The sequence below is a fragment of the Vipera berus genome (genome assembly GCF_964194415.1).
Source record: "Vipera berus genome assembly, chromosome: Z".
In the NCBI taxonomy this organism is placed as follows: Eukaryota; Metazoa; Chordata; class Lepidosauria; order Squamata; family Viperidae; genus Vipera; species Vipera berus.
This window is the reverse complement of record NC_138205.1, coordinates 19,123,538-19,144,897: the sequence shown is the minus strand read 5'-3', so window position 1 is coordinate 19,144,897 and position 21,360 is coordinate 19,123,538. Positions and strand designations below refer to the sequence as shown.

General features: G+C 39.3%; 1 protein-coding gene across 6 annotated transcripts in view; it reads right to left on the bottom strand.

Annotated features, from left to right (window-relative positions):
- The window catches only part of LOC308677515 (serine/threonine-protein phosphatase 6 regulatory subunit 1-like), a 62,153-nt gene that overhangs the window by 38,695 nt on the left and 2,098 nt on the right, over positions 1–21,360 (bottom strand). For 2 of the 6 annotated variants that reach the window (XM_081343981.1, XM_081343984.1), the window contains exon 2: positions 4,839–5,067. In XM_081343981.1, coding sequence (XP_081200107.1) covers positions 4,839–5,067 — 229 coding nt within the window. Of the gene's footprint in view, positions 1–4,838; positions 5,072–6,700; positions 7,121–21,360 lie in introns of those variants that run through there. The other 4 variants (XM_081343983.1, XM_081343980.1, XM_081343979.1 and 1 more) reach the window with 4 other exon arrangements.

Below are 21,360 nucleotides of genomic sequence, written 5' to 3'. Positions count from 1 at the left end.
TTTGTCCAGCTCATTGCATTGATTGTAGCAGTGGGATATTTCCAGAACACTATATATTCATCAATTGCCCAATGCAAGTGTCACCACTTTTCTTTGAATTCTAATGATATGAAATTATAGTAAGAAACTAGTGTGAAGCTTTGAATAATAATCATGTGTAATAATAATTGATAAAAATTATACACTTATAATCTGTAAAAATTATTATGTGCCAGTAATAAAAAAAATGGTGGGAACATATAGTTGAAAAAGTAGTCGTAAAGGAGCAGGATAATATATTGTGAGATATCAAAACATCAACTGATGAAGTCTTGGTCCATAACACACCAAATTTAACTGTGGTTGAAAAAAAGAAGTGTGGATAATTGATGTGACAATATCAGGGGATAGTATAATAAAAAACAAAAAATTGGGGAAATTCACAAAGTAACAAAATCTGAAAATCAAAGTTGAAAGATTATGGCATAATCCAATTGTGGTAGTCCCAGCGCTTGTTTGTTTATTTATAAAATTTAACTGCTGTCCATCTCGCCAGGAGGATTCTGGTTACTGGAACACTGGGTACTATACCAAAATTTTTTGGATGGCACTTAGAAGAACTGCACATTGACAAAATTTCCACCTGTTAATTACAAAGGCTGTGTTGTTTGGATCTGCACATCTACTACACTGATAGATTATAACATCCTAGATTGTTCAGAAGAACTTGATACATATGAATGCCAACACCAGCTAAAGAATTTGCAGCTATGATTTCACATTTATGTATTTATTTAGAAAATTTATACTGCTACCTCCTCGCACATGGCGACTCAAGGCGGCTTACAGGACATAAAAGCTCAATATAAAAGAAAAAAATGAAAAAGAATAAAAGATAAAAATAAAATAATAATCCCCACATATGTGCATATATAAGAAAAAATAATAAAAGAAGCTAAATTGTTCTGGGACTTTGTAATTCAAACTGATAGGCACCTGCCACATAACATCCTAGACCAGGGGTAGGCAACCTTGGCTCTTTGATGACTCGTGGACTTCAACTCCCAGAATTCCAGAGTCAGCATGGCTGGCTCAGGAATTCTGGGAGTTGAAGTCTACGAGTCATCAAAGAGCCAAGGTTGCCTACCCCTGTCCTAGACGTAGCAATTGTGCAGAAGAAAGACAAAAAAGTCTGGATAGGGGGCATGGTAGTACCCAAAGACAGCAGAATACAAGACAAAGAACTACAGAAGACAACAAGATAGAACCTGCAAACAGAAACAGAACAACTGTGGCAAAAGAAAACAAAGGTAGTATCAATAGTAACAGCGCTTTGGGTGTAATTTCAAAATAACTGGAGCACCACTTTTAACACCTGAGGCACTGACAAAATCACCATCAGTTAATTAGAAAAGGCAGCTTTACTCAGAACAGCTTATGTCCTGCTACAATATCTTTTAACACCATCAAAAATCCTCATTTGCCTATCCCAGGTGCCTGGGATGGGCAACGGGTAGATAAAAATGCCAAATCCAATCTGTACATTTGGCTGACTGTGTGAATAATAATAATAATAATAATAATAATAATAATAATAATAATAATAATAATAATAATAATAATAATAATAATAATAACAACAACAACAACAACAACAACAACAACAACAACAATAACAACAACAACAACAATAATAATAATAATTCCAAATGCAAAATACAGTAGAAATGAGACAGGGCAAGGCAAAGTGTTAATTAAAAAAAAAACAAGGCAAAGCAAATAACAACCAGACTTGGCAATGACCAAAAGCAGGAAAGAGAAGAAAGAGACAAGAGGTGGTCTAATTCAGGCTGCACAAGACCAAACCTTAAGAAAAAATGTACAGGTAGTCTTTCACTAACAACAGTTTGTTTAGTGACCCTGCAAAGTTGCAACAGCACTGGAAAAAAGTAACTTATGAGCATTTTTCACAGGACCATGGGCAGCACTCCCATGGAGACATGATCACACGTCAGATGCTTTTGGCTACTGACTCATATTTATGACGGTTGCAGAGTTCCTGGGGTCATGTGATCACCTTTTGTGACCTTCTGACAAGCAAAGTCAATGGGGAAGCCAGATTCACTTTACAGTCGTGTTAATTAATTTAACAACTGCAGTAACTCGCTTAACAACTGAAGCAAGAAAAGTTGCAAATTGGGGCAAAACCCATTTAACAGATGTCTCTCACTTAGCAACAGAAATTTTGGGCTCAACTGTGGTTGTAAATTGAGAATTACCTATATACAAAGCCAGAATTGAGAAGACAGCAACAGGAAGGAAATGCCGCCTCTACAACTGCTAATCAGGACCACCTGATTAGCTGCTGCAAGAGGATCACACAGTCTGACAAAAACAACAGCAGGACAAGTAGCAACAATCTTGCGTTGGACTATTTGAAAGAAATACCATTTGTCTGCAAGCAAGAATTGGTGGGATTACAAAATAGACAAAGGAATAGAAAATGAAGAAACTAAAGTGCTCTGGGATTTTAGAATTCAAACAAGTAAGTGCCTGCCACATAACAACCCCAAACTTAACAATTGTTGATAAAATAAGACAAAAAAAGTCTGGATAGTGGACAATGCAGTATCTGGAGTAAGCAGAATAGAAGAGAAAGAACTAAGGAGCATAGCAAAATACAAAGGAGAAGAAGGACGGCTGTGGCAAAAGAAAGCAAAAATAGTACCAATAGTAAAAAGTTTGTAATATTTGCTTTGGGTGGAATCCCAGAACAATGAGAGCATCACTTGAACACCATCAGCACTGGCAAATTTCTCCATCCGTCAATTGCGAAAGGCAGCTTTACGTGGAACTGCCTGCATTCTGTGACGACACTTTTAATATTATTAAACTGCAACGCCTACCTATCTCAGGTCCTTGGGAAGGACTCAATAGCTGGATAAAAATACCAGTCTAATCATCTGGCTGTGCGATCAATCACAATAACGGATGCCATACCAAGAAATCTTGTTTGGCACTTGGAAAACCTGCATTGACAAAACTTCCATCTGTCAATTGCAAAAGGCTGCTTGGCTCCATATATATACTATGCCAACACATTACAACATCCTAGGATAGTGATGGCGAACCTTTTAGAGACCGAGTGCCCAACCTGCAACCCAAAACCCATTTATGTATCGTTGGGTGCCGGGTGGGCATGGCCCGTTGGATGGGTGTGGCCAATTGGGTGGGCGTGGCTACGGTGGTAACGGCAGACTGGGTGGGACTAAAAAGTTCAATCAAACAATTTCAACTTTGCGAGATCTTTTTTTTCCCCCGTGATAAGATGAAATTGATTGATTGAACTTTTTTTTTTGCACACGGCAGTGGAGGCCTAAAGCAAAAAGGTTTTATAAAACCCAGCTAGGACTGGGGCGACGGCGTGCATGCTCACAGAGAGGGCTCTGCATGCCACCTGTGGCATGCGTGCAATAGGTTCACCACCACGGTCCTAGGATCTTGAGGAAAACTTAATGCATATAAAAGCCAACACCAGCTAAAGAACTGGCAACTGTGGCTTTACATGTTTATGTATATAATAATTCCTAGGTGGATAAAAATGAGAAATCCAATCTAAACATCTGTCTGACTGTGCAATCATACACATTAAACTTGTATGCCACCCAATTCTGAAAGACTCTTGTCATGAAAATCCAAAGAGTACACAATAGAGGATTCATACATAATTTTGCTGTTGAATTAAGGAGCTATGCTTATTTTCTGCTGCTGTGCTATTTTAGTGCTTACTCATTCAAGGCATGATTAGAACAACCATGAGTAGAAAGGCTGATGGAGGTCCTACACAACCCAGGCAACTGTCCATAATTTCTAGAATTATCTAGAGTTATTCTGTATACTGTACTTCTGCTAGGATCACTGAGTTGGTGATTCAGTAACCATCTATGGCAGGGGTGTCAAACTGCCAGTCTTTGGGCCGGACTCATCATCAGGAAACCGCACCCACCCCATCGCCGGCAATGGAGAAAAAGCTTTGATACGTTGCACAACATCACGTGATGTCGCAAGTTTGACATGTTGGATCTGTGGCATCTGGGATCTTTTTCTCACTCAGACCAATTCAGTTTAAATTCAAATTATGTTTTCCAGATTGCTGCTACATTACTCTCCTTCTGTACATATTGAACCCCATTGCTTTGGTTTGTTAACTGTTGCACGCAGCATTCCCCCCCCCAATTTACACACAGAACATCGTTAAGCAGAAGGTTTGACCACTGACCTATTATTTTCCACACTGGCTTTGTTCACAAGTTACAGCTGAATGAATAATCTGCCCCTCCAGACAACTAACCAATCTCCGTATGCTAGTAGCACATGACAGCGGGTAATTCGATGAGTTCAGTAGAAATATATTCTGTTTTTCCAGCTATCATTTCATTGCCCACTTCATGGCATGTTACAGGTGGGAGGGGAGGAGTCTAGAGTAGCATCATTGAGCGCAAGGCTGCTATGGACAGGAAGACAGGAACATACCCATCCCCACTCATTTATGCTCTTTTATACCTTCTTGCACAATCACAATGTGGGGGTGAAAACCAGAACATCTAGTACCTAGAACAGCCCCATTTTTACAAGCAGCTTTTAAGACAATACTCCAGTTAAACACGCTACCTCCCCCTCCGTGCCCACTAGCTAAGTATTTGTGTGGAGAGGATGCAAAAATATGACTCTCCGCAGTAGAACTGGGGAAGAGTCTGACACACAAATCTCCCTGGTTCTGGACACTTTGAAGAACTGAATTCTATCAGCAGAAGTCTCATGTATTCATGTCTCTCCTTGAGGTCTGAAGATCTACTTACTTATAGCGCACTCTTTCATCCACATCTCCAGGGGGTTCCTCAGTCACACAGGTGACTAGAGTTTCCATATGTTCTGGCTGTACCAGGAAGTCCACAAGCTTTCGGTTGACCACCTTGCATTCTTGCAACACATCTTCCTCATCCAAAAGTTCAAAGAGGGTCACATTCCCACGCTCCAAAAGTGTGTCGATATGAGAAGTTGTGTGGAGATCAAACTTCCAGAACATGGCTTCCTAAAGAAAGTGAAGGAAGAATTAAAGCCATCACTAAAAGGAGAAGAGTAGGTGGATGTGTGCACACGTTATAATTGTTCCAATGTACATACATTTTCATCCACATTAAACGAGTCTTTCCAAATAAAATTGTACAAGAGCTTTTTCAACTACAAAGAGTATTTCTGTATGAAGGTCCAAAGCACAAAGCTTCTTCTGTTTAAAAACTACATTATGGATCCAGACTAGGAGGAAGAACAAAAGGCCACAGCTGAAAATACTAGCTAATATTGAGGAATTATGAGCTTGCTATAAAGGGGGAGGGAGGGGGAAGTTTAGGTTTATTTAGGAAAAATTAAGACATGAAATAAATGGTGAGCATATCCAGATTTAAGGGTGTAAAGGCACATAACAATAATTTTAGGAATTAGGAGTTTCACAAACTTAGTAGACCCCAACAAAGTAGCATCAAATCCACGTTTGATTAAATACTAATATAATCCACACATGAAACAAAAAATCAGTTATACAAGAAGGAAGGCAATCCTGCCAAGAGTGATGAAAACAATCCTGCAGATTACTGTCAGTGGAGCAGGATCAATAGGATGTATTGGAGCAATTGCAAGCTTTTGGACAATTGTAATCTGAGTATTTAGTATTTAGGATGTTAGTAAAGTTAGGTAGAACTGGTATGGAAAGCTATTATCAGAAATGTGTAATCGAGTTTCCAATCAATGTGAAATGACTTTATTGAGACTGATCATTCTAGAGGCTATTTGTACAGATTAATTATATGGTTGTTTGTACCAATTATTCTACAATTGAGTTGTCCAACTTAGTTCAATGCTCCAAAACATACACTAACGTAACCTCCTTAACCTCAACAAAACAACTATCCTAAGGAGATTATAGGAAATGCACATCAGGAGTGGACACACCAAAGTTTTGGTTAATTGTATATTGTCGGCAGTTTGGCGGGTCGAATCCCGAGTGCCGTGTAACAGAGTGAGCACCTGTTACTCGTCCCAGCTTCTGCCAACCCAGCAGTTCGAAAGCACATAAAAATGCAAGTAGAAAAATAGGGACCACTCCGGTGGGTAGGTAACAGCGTTCCGTGCACCTCTGGCGTCTAATCATGCCGGCCACATGGCCACGGAGACGTCCTCGGACAAACGCTGGCTCTTCAGCTTTGAAACGGAGATGAGCACCAGCCCCTAGAGTCAGAAATGACTAGCACGCATGTGCAGGGGAACCTTTACCTTTTTAATTAAAAGAATTTAGTATACAAAACACACTGGAATTTATACAATGTACCTCTTGCAGTTGGAATAGTTTGATTTTGCGTTAGGATACTGTTCATTTGGTGCCTTTCCACAAGAGAATCTACAGAGGTTCCAATATTGCAAGGTAGGTGGAATATCTGCACGGTTCATATGTGAAGATATATAGATTGGTGTAGCAATCTCATATGGGCATCGAAGTAAATAGAGTTGTTTAAAGTCACAAGCAGGAGCATATAAATCATGCAGCTGTGATTTTTTGAGAGCTACTGTTCCCAAATCACACTGGGAAACCAGTTCATTCTTGACGTTCCCAGGAACTGATCAGTCTACTCAGAACTTAGCTGTTGTTTTTTGTTGAAAGAACTACTTGCCTCGGGGCTTGGCGCTTTTTGACATGTCACTCTCTCTGCAGAATTACTGCAATCCATTATTGCAATCCATCATGTTAAAGAACAGCCGACTGGGCAATTTTTCTCCCTTCTTCTCAAACCATGCTTAGGAGAAAAGTGGATCCTCAGTCGCATTACAAACTGCAAGCTTAATCAAGAAGATGAGAATAAATGTGGCAGAACAACAGTACAACTGAATTTGCCTATAAGTAAGGCATCGGTCTTCTCTCTCTTCTCCACTCCACTCCCCTCCCCTGCATTGGGTAAACTTTGGTGAGTGAGATAGATCACATTTATGTTTGCAAGGTTCCCTAGCCACCGCTGTAATTCGAAGTGGCAAAGGTTCTCTGTACCGCTGAGGTGGGGAAGAGAAGGAAAGAAACCTAGAGAAAAACAAACAGTAACTTGGTGACGCCCCGCTTCCCTTTTCAACCTTGTTGCCACCACAACTGTAAAGGCCAGAAGTTTTCATCTGGTATCCAGGCAACCTCTATACAAGACTTGTGCAATACAGCAGAGCAGTTTTCAGAAAGTACGAACGTAGAAGGGCAGGAAATGAAAGGAGGGAGGAAAAAAGTAAAGACGGGATCTGTGAAGTGGTGTGTGCTGTATTTTACCGCGCCTAAGCTTCGGCATTTTCGCACCCAGATAAACCGTTTTTCTGATACTGTTTAAAAAGATTTGCTTTAGCTTAGAACAAACACACAAGCTAAGCAAATGGCTGATATACAAACAAAAACATTGTCCAGATTAGAACGATAATGAAAACAGCAAAAACAGCTTTGCAAGGCAATCTTACGTACAGGCAGTCCTTAACTTGTAAGCATACACTTAACAGTGGTTCAAAGTTATGACAGCCTTGGAAAAAAACTGCCCTAGAAGTTACAATCATTGCAGTACCTCTACGGTCATCTGGTTGCAAATCTGCCCGCTTGGTAACCAGCTCACTTTTACTACTGCTGCAGCATCTTGCAGTCGTGGAATTGCAGCTTGCGACCTTCCCAGCCAGCTTCCGACAAGCAGTGTCAACTGGGAAACAACTGCGCGATTCATTTCACAACTACATGATTTGTTTAACAGAGTGGTTTGTTTAGTGACCGCAGGGAAACTGGTTTTAAGTTTGGATCCAGTCATGTCATGATTCGCTTAATGACCACATTGCTTAGTGATCAAAATTCTGCTCCCAGTTAGGACCACTTTATGCATGGCGTTTTGATTTTCTTAAGCATGTATTTAGTGATTTACACTATCATCTTCATATAGATTCAGATTCATGTAAAACCCAGAAAATATAAAACAATTTTAACACTCTTTCACAAGGCCCTGAAGACCTGGTTTTGCCAATGAGCCTGGGGAACCCAGAGTGGGATGGAGCTCATCAAGTTTACGTGTGTGTGTGTGTGTAATTGCTTTTACTCTGTTTATATTGGGTTGCCCTCTGGAAAACTGCAAGAGATGCACCATCTGGATCACAAGAGGCAAGGTATTCAATTATACAGGGGCATTTTGATGCCAGACTTAAAGAGGACAGAGTGTAGTAGTTCGAATTTCCAAGCAGCCGGCTCATGCTTGTAAAAACCCAGGTTTTCCCCAATTTGTTACAATTCCTAGTTTGAATAGCAGAGAAAACATATTATCTACCAGGAACCCTAAACCAATGATTTTTTAACAGCAGTGCAAAAAAAAAGTTCTGAAATCAGTAGCCCAAACTCTTGTATCAAAGGGAATATTCTGGTCCTGAAAATGTAGTAATTCTAAAAGGCCAAATTTGATACTTGCTCAGAGGAGCTGGAAAGGAGCTCCATTAATTTAAGGCCAAAGCTGCTTATATGCAAGCCTCACATGTAACTTAACGAATAAGAGATTTGCTCTCTTAATTCCCACTTCATCACAGGCTTACTTGAAAATGAAAGCAAATGTTTAAAAATAAATCTTTTTGCAAAAATTGATTTAATGGTTTTCAGAAATCCCTAGTGATTTGCAAAATGGTTTTGAAAAATCCCCAGTGATTGCAAACAAAATGTCCTTTGACACCAGGGAGGAGATTAGAAGCAACTGCAGAGTTGAAGAGCAAAAGATTAATATACATTTTATGCAATTCAAATCCTTAAAAGATATTTAGAGCAGGAAAAGCATCACAATGGTGTAGAACCCTTTCTGTTGTTATGAGGTTAACAACCCACTTTTATTCAACCCACTGAATTGCTAGAAAGCTGTGGAGTTTAACATTATTAGATCTGATATAAATGCACTGTTAACTTGGTGTGCTTTCAAAGTTATCTCCAACGTGGCTAGTACTATCCCATACTTTTTGTATAATTTTAATATCCTTTGAGGAGGCGGCACAATAAATTATCTAAATTTTTCTATATGTCCTGGGCTGTTCCACGTACACTGGCAGTGGCATGAAAACCATCAAATGGAAGCTGGTATTTAATTCTTCCTACTAAACAGTAATAGCAAGGAGGACCCCAAATTAAAGATTAGGAATGCAAGGAAAACAGTGGAGCAGAGAACCTTCTACTACTGAAACTACCTCACTATGTCTCAAGGAATACAGTGCTGTATTTTATTGGATTAACACAGGGATAGGCAACCTTGGCTCTTTTGTGACTCGTGGACTTCAACTCCCAGAATTCCTGAGCCAGCCATGCTGAGGGGAAAGAGAGCGTTTCCCAGCTGAGCCACGCTGGCTCAGGAATTCTGGGAGTTGAGGTCCACAAGTCGTAAAAGAGCCAAGGTTGCCTACCCCTGGATTAACATCTCTTGACACAACAGTTTATTCCGACTGAAAATGCTAATCTCCAGGATTTCCAGGAGAAATATTTGGAATTATTTTCAGTTCAGTCTGAACAACTATATTCTTAAATTATCTTTCTAACACTCCAGGTTTTATATAGGCCATTAGATCCAAATTCAGACTCAGATTTTTTTTCCCTCTGCACCTTCATGATTTCTGTCTTGCCAGGGGGTTCAGCTGAAGCCTGTTGGCCCCCATCCAGACACCTACAGCTGCCCCGGCACTGAGAAAAGGCAGCCACAGCATTGCTTGGATCACCAGGATGGAGATGTAAAGCCTATTGATGACATCTCATCCCACGGTGTCAGATGATCTTGCACAGTGCTTTCACGTAGATCAGACATGCCAAACACAAGGCCCGGGGGCCGGATGCGGCCCGCGAAGTGGTTTCATGTGGCCCGCGAAGCCATCCTGGAAACAGTGAGGGAACGGCCCCCACTGCCTTGGCCCTGGCCCAGAGACCCTCCTTCTGCCAGAGACCTTCAGAAATATCCCACTCCTGCCCAGGCCCCCATAGGCAGCCTCGATGCGATGTAGAGCTGGCCAGGCCCACCCAGTAGGCCATACGCACTCTAGCCATGCCCACCCAGTAGGCCACGCCCACCCTGGCCATACCCACCCGGCCCCCTGAGGGCAACCACAATGCTGATGCAGCCCTCAATGAAATTGAGTTTGACACCCCTGACGTAGATGCTAAAAAGGAACAGAGTACTAACCCTTTGGCAGCACACAAAGGAGTGGCTGTGGATTGGACCTCTCACTGTCTATTAACACCGATTGGGACTGGCCTTGGAGAAAAGAGCTGAACCCAGCACCATACTGTGCCACCCGTCCCCAAACCCCGCAGATGTCCCCCAAAGGATACCACGGTCGATGGTACTGAAAGAGTTCAATGTCTATGGAGATTCTCAGTCATCCAGGTCATAGTTATCCCAAAGATGCTTTTTCACAAGGCAACTGGACTTCCTTGTTTTTCTTTGAAGATGTTTCGCTTCTCATCCAAGGAGCTTCTTCAGCTCTGACTGGATGGTGAGGAATGGCTGACAAGAGTCAGCAGTCCGATCTGCATCTAAAAGACAAAGGCCACCATTTCAAAGACAGCAAAGTCCACATTTTGGACAGAGAGGACCGCTGGCTTGAAAGAGGGGTCCAAGGGGCCATCTAGGTCAAAACTGAACAGCCCTCTCTCCACAGAGGGGGAGGGACCCGACATCATCTATCTCCAGTCTACAACACAGTCCTTTCAATAGTTCCAAGGCGGCTCCACACCCATTTGCACCACTCAGGTGACCCTGAAGACACAGATAAGCCTCCAGGTAGCTTTAACGGCTCACTAAAAGAATGCAAATGAATAGCTGTCTGCAGGAGTATAAATCTTTCCATTCCCCACCACCCAGTCAGAGCTGAAGAAGCTTCTTGGATGAGAAGCGCAGTGTCTTCAAAGAAAAACAAGAAAATCCAGTTGCCTCATGAAAAAGCACCTTTGGGACACTGAGAGGTCAAGGACAGCAAGGATGGATGGATGCACTACCTACATTCTGCTCTTGCCAAAGATCATCCATAAGTGCAACCAAGGCTGCTTCTGTACCACCAAAGTAGTTTCCACAACCAAAGTGATTATAATACAGTAAAACAAAATCTGTAGCAACAATAATGTTGCTACACTAATATACACTAATATACACCATTAACATTCGTAGTTATAATCGGCACATTTCCCTTCAATTATTTAAATGCATACACGAGTAATTTGATGAATTCAAATTGAAATTCAAACTCACTGAAAACAGCAATATTTTAATGATGGTCTCAAAGGGTTTAGGGTTAATCAATCTAGATCCAATTGTATAACAGATGACATGCACAGCTTATTATTTGTTTACAAATTGCCAAATTAAATTTCCAACTTTGTATTTAATTTCTAAGCAAAAATTATAAACACCTAATAGAGTTGTTTGACTGCGAGACAAGCAGCATGTACATTTAATAATTAAATAACAGATTTTTTATTATATGATTTTAAATCTTATTGATGCGATTGGGGATATGTCACAGCAGGTAAGTGGCATTTAGTTAACTTGGGGAGGCTGAATCTGAATAGTACTTAAGAGGAAGTCCACCAGGAAATGGAATGAGATGTCAAAACATATGCTAGAAGAAGACAATGACAAATCAATTTCTAACTACTGTGAATAAAACTACAGGAGATGTTAGCAGGTCTTGTTAGCAGGTCTTGAGCTCATCTAGAAGGAATCTTTACTTTTTTATGAATGGCAGGGTTCAAAATAAATATCTCCCACTGCCATATTATATAGAACATCACAAAGACAAGCTCTATCCATGGAGGTACTACCGGTAGAAGTACAAAAACAAAACTCTGCAAATAGTTTTCAATTGAAAGAAAATGTGATAAATTCACTCTGAATGATTCTAAACCAGCTTGGAGCATTTCAGGCATTTGCAAAGGCTCTAATTTAGGGAATATTTAAATAAAATATGAACTCATGTTTAGAAACGCTAGAAATGGTCTAAATTAGAAAACACGCAAGACCAACATTTAAGACAAGTTCAAATAATTATTCCTGTCCGTTCTACAGACTTATTTTCTTGATGTTCTGATTGATAACAGTTAAAAAGACAGTAGCATTTTCATTTGAAAATGTGTTCAGCTTCTTTATCAATGCCACTGAAAGAAAACAGTTATCTAAAATATTTTATACCCCAGCAGTTCTTTGGTGGCTTACAAGTTCATGTTTAACTGCAACCACAAGATCATCAAATGTCAAATGTCCTTTCAAAGCAAAAAGGCAAGACTACCAGTATAAATTTAAAACTCATTAGAACCAAAGAAACCAGCTAGTCTGGTCATTATGCAAACAGGAAAGAATGTTCTATCATTACTCCTCTCTGATACAGCTACCAGTAATACTTCATGTAAAGAGAGGCAAGACAACTCTTTAAACATCTTAACCACCAGGCAAGGCTCAGATTATCATTTTGCAAGATTTCAAGATAACAGCTAGAACTTACCTGAAGCAACAACTTAGTGCTGAAGTACTGACATCATTTAAAGCTTCACTGCATCAGTCAGTCACAGGAATGCAGTAAATTGAGAGGTCAGACTACTGTTTCTCAATCTTGGCATCTTCCGAATGTATGGTTTTCAAATCCTAGAATTCTCCAATCAATATAGCTATTGCTGAGGATTCTGTGAACTGAGGTCACTATATTTAAAAACTTATCAAGTTTGAGAAACACTGGGTTAAACTAAGGATCTTTTTCAATACATCTGAGGAATCAGCAAAACCTAAAAAAATGGCAGAATTGGGGTAAAGAGCGAGAACAATAAAGAATTTTAAACTAAGGCATTGTTTGTTACAGATAATGCAAATAGTCATGCATTTTAATAGAAAAGTCTGTACTATATTTTTCTCAATTCAACTCTTTTTATTGTAAGCGCTACTTACGGTTATAACTTTAACTTCTTTTCAAAGAACTTAATTTTTTTTTAAAAAAACTTGATAAAAAAAAAATAAAAACTGCAGTTTAGGAATTATGGAGAGCTTCTGTAATTCTTCTGCATATGCTTACAGGGAAAAAGGCAAGAGAAAACTCCAGTTTAGAATGTTAGTAACTTCTCTGTTTCTGGAGAACAGCACAAATCCTTAATCTTCACTTGCCTGGGTTCATTCCCTGCGTTCAGCTTTAAGTACAGTAGTTTGCCTGCTGCAATGTGTGAACTCTCAAGATTTTGAATAAAAGATCCACATGCTACTGATACAAATGACTTCTCTATTAAACTAATCAATTTTGGGATATACACAGCAATGCAACAAATAAATGCAAGCAAATAAGACAGTTGTCCAAATACGCTGCCAATAAAAATTGTCCCAAAGTTTGATTAGAATTCTAATCTCACTAGTAACTCCCTGATCTTCAAAATACATTTAATCAAACCCAGAGATGGCTAAATTGACTTCTTTGATTAAAGAAAAAAACACAACTACTTTTGTTTCTACTTCTGCACTTTGTGTTTGAGGTGGAAAAAATGAAATTTTGTTTTTGGCTTTTACTGATTAGATAGATTTGTTATAGAAATGGCTAGTTTATACTATTAAGTAAAAAGTTGAGGTTTGATGTTATCTTATTCTACTAAAACCAAACAGAGTCGGAAGTCAACACCTTTTCTTTTCACCTTCTTTTCTATACTTTTCCCTTCCCCTTTCCTCCTATTATTTGCTTTTATATTTTTTGTATTTTATATTATCCACTAATAAATATAAAAAAATAAATAAAACACATTTAATCAAACTGACATAGTATTCGGTTTAAAATGTACTATATTATGTGCTGAGATTTAGATTCAAGCTTCTGTCATTATACCTCAGTGCTAAAAAGCATTTTATATTTTTCTGTTTTGTACAAGATGGAGTTTGAATACTATCCTACAGTGTCTAGGTATCAGCCAACAAAACTAACTCAATCAGAAATACTAAAATACACTATGCAAGCAAAAGAGCTTTTGTACAAGCTTAAGTTTTGTACGTCATTCTCCAACTGCATGTTTCATTCTGAAAAAGAAAGCAAAGCAGTAGTGTCTAAGGTGTGGCATGGTAGAGAACTGAGCTAGTTTAAAAGCTTTGCTGAATTGATTAGCATTTTTCAAAAGACTTTTTCCAGCTACAGTAGCCAGATAATGCCTTTTAAAATTAAATATGGTCAAGATTTTGGAAAACCAAATAATGAACTTAAAAGCTTCTATTTTTAAAAACTTTATTTACAAGAAATAGAAGCAAATCATGACTCACAAAACTGCATGATGGGCAACATGGTCTTAAAATATATACATGTATGCACAATTACACTTAATACTGCAATAAGCAACCTGATATCTCCAGATACTCTCCATAAACCACAACCATCCTGTCCAGCAGTTCCAAAGGTGCTTTTTCAAAAGGCAACTGGGCTTTCTTTTTCTCTGAAGACGTTTCGCTTCTTATCCAAGAAGCTTCTTCAGTTCTTCAGAATTCATTTGAATGCCATTAATAATTTCACAGTGGTTTTGCTAATATTCACCCATAACTAAACAAGTTCCAAATAATCCTCCATCCCCTTCCCTCTCTTATTAGCAGGATCAGTCAGGGTCACTTGCACAACTTCACTGGAACTTGGCCACTTAGTCACAATCTCTTAATGAGCTCTTTGTAAGTAACAGGCCCCAAGGCCTGTCAGCATGATCATAAAAACAGGCACCAAAGTTCAGATGAGGTAAAAGTGAAAGCAATTTGTACTGGTTTCAAATTTACCACACTCTGAAGCAGTCATGCAACACGACAGTTAAAGAACTATATGACTGGTCATACGTAAATCTCTGAATAGTCTGTCAAAAAACTAGGATGTGTGCAGAATTCTAAAGTAGAACAGGCAGAAAGAATAGTGAGAATTGAAAAAGAACTGAGATCACGTACAAATGGGCAAACTATGGCTCTTACCATGTATGACTCCGTCACGATCAGGATGATTACAAGAGTGGGGAACCTGTTGCCTCTGGTTTAATTTCATGCTGCCTTCCAGATGCTGAAGGACTTCCCTTGCTTTTTAGATGATTCTCTTGGGAACTGCACAGAGGAAACTTTGTTTTCTTCTGTGCAATGAAATGTACCAATGCTTGACTCTGCCCACAGCTGACTTGGCTGTATTTCACCATTCAGTGGAGGGATTTTCCCCATGATTTTTTTTTAAAAAAAACATTCATAGAAGTGGGGTTTCCTCATCATATGGTTGTAGGCTAAATCTGGTGATATAAAGATAATGGTCAATATTGACCAAAATTCTGAGAAAAACAAGAGGCAGGGCAGATGGAAAAGACAGCATTTAGTCTACTAATAGGACTAACAAGTATCTACAGCATTAGAACAAAAGTTTCATCCTTGGTAGGACTCAAATTATGAAACTCCTTTCCCAGCCATTTTCAGCTGGCATTTTTATGATAGCTTCTGGGCATCAAGTGAGGCCCATCCATTTTTAATAATATTTCCTTGCCCTGGATTGACCATGGTGCTCTCTAATTCAATAGTTTATTGTTTCATCTTTTTCTGAGCTGTCAGTTTTTTTAACGCAATGCTTTTTGATCCGTTTATTTAGAAGGACTTCAAGGCATTTGTTAAAAAGGAGGGATGCATTAGATTAACTAAATAAACCTGGGCAGGACTTATTGCTAAACATTTACAGGGCCTACTGAGGCCAATATCTCAAATCGTCTACAAGAATACTTATCACCAGTAGATATTCTCTTTCTTTCACATCACAATTATAATTAGTATTATCCTATTTCATACTGATATATGTATTTATTTATTTGGTCAACTCAAGGTGGTGAACTCCTATTTTCCTTACAAAAACACTGAACTGAGAGAATGCCTAAAGCAGACATGTCAAACACAAGGCCTGGGGGGCAAATCCGGCCCGTCTAGTGGTTTCATGAGGCCTGGAAAGCCATCCTGGAAACAGTGAGGGAACGGCCCCTACTGCCTTGGCCCTGGCCCAGAGACCCTCCTCCTGCCAGAGACCCTCAGATCTGTCCCACTCCTGCCTAGGCTCCCATAGGCACCCTTGATGCCAACGATGTAGAGCTGGCCATGCCCACCCAGTAGGCCACACCCACCTGATGGGGGAATATGGGTTTTTAAATTGATTTTTAGTATTTATTATTGTTGTTTCTAATCGGGCACTGGTTTAATTTCCTTTTAACTTTTGTATTGTTATTTATATATGCCCTGTGAACCGCCCTGAGTCCCTAGGGAGAAGGGCGGTATAGAAATCAAATAAAACTAAACTAAACTAAACTAAACCCTGGCCATACCCACCCGGCCCCCTGAGGGCAATCGCAATGCTGATGCGGCCCTCAATGAAATTGAGTTTGACACCCCTGGCCTAAAGTCACCCAACTGGGCTTCAAGTCTAAGGGAGCCCTAGAAGTCACTGTCATCTGGTTTCTAGGCCAGCAACATATCTACCTCATTACCATATTTAATTCCCCCTTTCTCACCTACACTATTACAACATTTTACATTTTGGTTTCAAGACTTTTTATCCTCTCCACCTGAGACATTCCACACCCACACAAAAGTAGTGTGAACATAAAAAGAAATCATGAAGACCATTGACCACACACAGGATGCTAAAAGGCTATAACAAGCAATGCACACAGTATATCAATACCAGAGAGCAGTTTCAGAGCTAGAGGGATATAACCTTTCAACAGGAACTCTTGCCCAGCCGCAACTAACGATTTCTCAGAACAAAAGAAGAATTGAAGAGCCAGTGAGCAAACGGCTAAAAATGAGATTGGTGTGTTTGAAAGGTTCAACTGAACACCTACACCAAAGATCTAAGACAGATATGCGCAGCTCTATTGACCTTGTGCAAATGTGGTTCAACTCTTTGGGAGGTACTGCCATGCTATTCTGCTCTATTTTTACCCAGTATACTGCCCAGCATACTCCATCTGTTTCAGTCCAGCTATGAAGTGGGCACACATGTCATGTCCTTACTCAAACTATTTACAAGTATGCTCAGAGAATTATAGCCCAAGGTGTACTAGGGCCAAGATCACCATTTTCCCCTCAAAAAGAGCAACAAACTTGCCAAATTCTCTAATAGGAAGCTTATACTTCAGAATATGAAACAAAACAAAACAAAAAAGCATTTAACAAGTAATATAGGAGGAAGAATCTTACCCTCTCAAATGGTCAAATAATGGTGTTGGCAATACCTAGAGGGCCTCATAGTACAACAAATATGCTAAGAGGCATAGAAAATCTACTAGTTGTAGATCCTTTCCAAGAGAAAATTCAACAGCTTTAGAAATGAGATCAAAATAAGTAATCCACAAACATTTATACTTGTTTACAACATACTGGTATATTTATGTTAACTACTTTAGGGACCCTAGCAACACTACAAGAGGAAACTTGTTTTCTTCCAAATTGCAAAACATTTCCCAGATTGTTTGTTGGGAAACTTTACTACTTTTTTTTAAAATCCATTTGCCATTGGGAAATGATGAGCAAGCAGACTGCATCCCAATTCCAGAGAAAGGAATGGAGATAATTTGAGCTGTTAAACTATCATAGTTGCTGCCATTCGCAGTTTTAAATTAACAGGAAGTCTGGAAATTATTTAGCTCTCTGTGGCCAAAGTGGAGAAATGAGAGCCAAATGAAAATTTCAAAGGAGGAAAGGCAGACAGGAGGTAATGTTGGTTACCATAGCTTAAACACACATTGTTGGGAGCATTAGGTTATGAAGCACACATTCCCTCCTTCTGCCAGGGAAAAAATATTACCAGGCTTTCTTTACCTCTACAGGTCAGCTAATACATGTGCATTCCTATTAAGTCACTAGTAGCAACCAGACTAGTATTTATTGGCAAGCCTTTGGGTTCACCAAGTTACTGCATCAATTGTTACCTTTTAGCAAACTACATTTTAAAGGAATGCAGGCTTTACTGATTCTTCAGATATATGCGTAACTTCATAAAGTTATTACTCCCCGGGTTTGTCAATTTCATTACTCCTAGTGGTTACACACTAAGAACTTACTCTTATTCAAAAACTACCCTTATTTATTCATTCATCAGTCTAGCCCTGGCCCAGGCTGAGGATTAATCTTATTTTAACTGGGGTTTTATTTAGGCAGGGACACATATAATTTTTTTTAAAATTTGTTTTTAACTTTTGTATTTTGGTTTTTTAATCACCCTGTAAACCGCCCTGAGTCCTTCGGGAAAGGGCGGTATATAAATGTAATAAAATAAATAAATAAATAAATACTCAATTCTTATATTTGGAACAGAGGGTATTCCCCCACCCCCAAGGCCATTTGTTAACCTGGAAAGTACTGTACTTAAGTTTTTGAATAGCAAAACGAATCCGCTAATCTCTCAAGCTCTGCTTTCCTTTGCTGCTACAGAGCTGTACTTTATGGCTAGTAACCTACATTCTGCAATGCATTCCTTTTCCAAGAAAGCCAAAGCTTAGTCTATATTTATACTGTAGATTTTCTAAATTTCAAAGGCCAAAAAAGAGAGACAGAGAGCCAGGAATCTGAGCCCCCATAGTAATGCAAGGCAAAGATAAGTGGTAATTTCAGCTTGGAGAAATCCATGCTATGCAGTCAAACTAAGGCTCTCTTACCAAGTGAGCTAATTCTATTTTCTCTGGGAGAAAAGCCTTTCAATCTTCCATTAAAAAAATAGACGCCATAATTTTCCCCCATATGTCATGGAAAAGTCATTTGAACTTTGCAATATGAACCAGGGTCTCCTTTCCCTGGAGCTGCATATAAATTTATTATGGAGCAGTAAAGCTCTTCCTTTGAGGTTATTTACTGTAGCAGAATTCCTCATATCTAGTCTGTGTGCAGAAAGATAATATTCTCTCTGCTCAATCAAGTACAAGAAACGCACGACTCCTTCAAACCAATGCTTCTATAGAAAACAAGTAAGGAATTGAAATACCTGGCTATCTGGTCAAAAAAATATCAGAAGAAAAGCTTTGTTCAAATGTCAAGTCTTTCATTTCAATTGCTTCCTTATGTGCTGATTGTAGCAGTGGGGTTAACTTTATGCCTCTTCTTGCCAAAACTGTCAAAACAATCTGCAGCTGTATACTTCCTAGATTTAACTAGGATAGCCAAAGCAGCTTGAATCATTAGAATAGGACAAACTATACATAATAACAATCTCTATGGCTCACTTTTGTTTGGCGCTCTTTCAGATAAGATTTACACTTTCTTCAAGTTTAAACAAGACACATCAGACAGCCTGCTGTGATTCCTTTCTTTTCCTTAACAGCAGACAGATCAATGGAAAAGAGGAGTTGCCATCACCGATCACTTTGTCTATATTTTAATGTCCCCAATGGACAGTATTTATTTATTTATTTTATTATATTTATATACCGCCCTTTCCCTGAGGACTCAGGGCGGTTTACAGGGAATTAAAAAACCAGCAATACAAAAGTTAAAATCAATTTAAAAGAGATTAAACTAACCCTGTGCAATTAAAACCCCGATTAAAATAAGTTACTCCTCAGCCTGGGCCCGAGAGCTCAAAGAGCCAGGTCTTCAGGCCCCGGCGGAATGACCGGAGGTCGGGGGCAGTCCTCAGCTCCACTGGCAGCTGGTTCCAGAGGGCAGGCGCCCCCACTGAGAAGGCCCTATCCCTGGGTATCACCCGCCGGCAATCTCTTACCGGTGGGACCCTGAGCAGACCCTCCCTGTGGGAGCGCACTGGGCGAAGGGCACTTGATGCCGGCAGGTGTTCCCTCAAATACCCCGGACCCAGGCCATGTAGGGCTTTATAGGTAATAACCAGCACCTTGAATTTCACCCGGAGGGCAACCGGAAGCCAATGCAGCTCGCGGAGTAGAGGTGTTTACATGGGAGTATCAGGAGACCCCCATTACAACTCGCGCGGCCGCATTCTGCACCAGCTGAAGCCTCCGAGTGGTCTTCAAGGGCAGCCCCAAAGTAGCCAAAGTAAAACATACTGCCCATTAACTAATGCTCTCATTCTCAGTTTTAAACAATGAAAAAAGAACAAAATACATGGCACCTAGGGATCCTTAGTGAATTCTACAAACAAGCTAAGTATGAACTGAATTTGCTTTCAAGCTAGCTCTGAAGATTAAAGTTCTTCTGGTGAAAATCAGTTTTTCCCCTGGCAAGCCTTTTTTGGGTTCACTTCCCAGTTTAGGGCAAGTTCTTTGCATTAGGAAATCAAATGTTCAGTTCAGGACCATTAAAAATATAAGCACTGTACAATCATTTAGTTAGCTGCAGCAGGTTGTCTCAACATAGTGCCTGATATCATGAAAATATGTCATGTTTATAAATCATTTGTAATCTGGCCTTGTCAATATGCTTGCCAATATACATTTCCACAGCCCTACTTCCATGAATCATCACTTTCTAGTTTTATTATTTTATTGCCACAATAAAATGCAACTAAGAAAATATCAGGTCCATAGTAAATGTGGACCTGAATTAAGATGTACATACTAGTAAAAGTATCAGCTGTTCTGAACTCTTGCTTTAAAAGTTCACACAAAAAATAGGCATTTGCCAATAACTCAATTTTTTTAAAGAAGTCTACATTTTATTTTTAAGTACAGAGCATAAAGGCTTAACAAATCAAAAGATTCAATATGTGCCAAGTGAAACACCAAATTTACAAATTCCTTCTTCATTCTCATAATGTAAAAATACTCTTATCATCTATTCTTTCAACTTCCAAATAGCAAAACAGATTCACCTGTTTCAGAAACTGAGATCATTCAAAAAAAAGAAACACATTAAATCAATAATATATTGCCTGATTCCCTTAAAATATGATTTTTTTAAAGATTTCAACTTAAGTGGAATACCTATTGAAACTGCCTAGACTTACACAAATTTTCAAACATTTATCTTTAATCTTAATTGAAAAGGCCCAACTCTTAAAAGGGACAAAAGACAGCTTCTATCCACAAATAAGATGAATTATTTATCTGACTTACCAAATACAGTACTGAATACTACTAGCCACATATCACAAGTAATGACTGCCATTATTCAGTCATCAAGCAAAATACTGTGCATGCAGTTTAATCAGAGCTCAATTTATCCATTAAGACACTTTAACTTTTCAGCTGTGTCCAAAAGGTGGTTAAAGCATATTATATAGTAAGGGTGGATGTTTCCTTCTGCACCGGCATGTGACAATTCTAAGCTGTGCGAGTGACTTTGAGGAGTACCGAAGGCATCAATTATCTACAATGTGTCCTGGTGAATATTT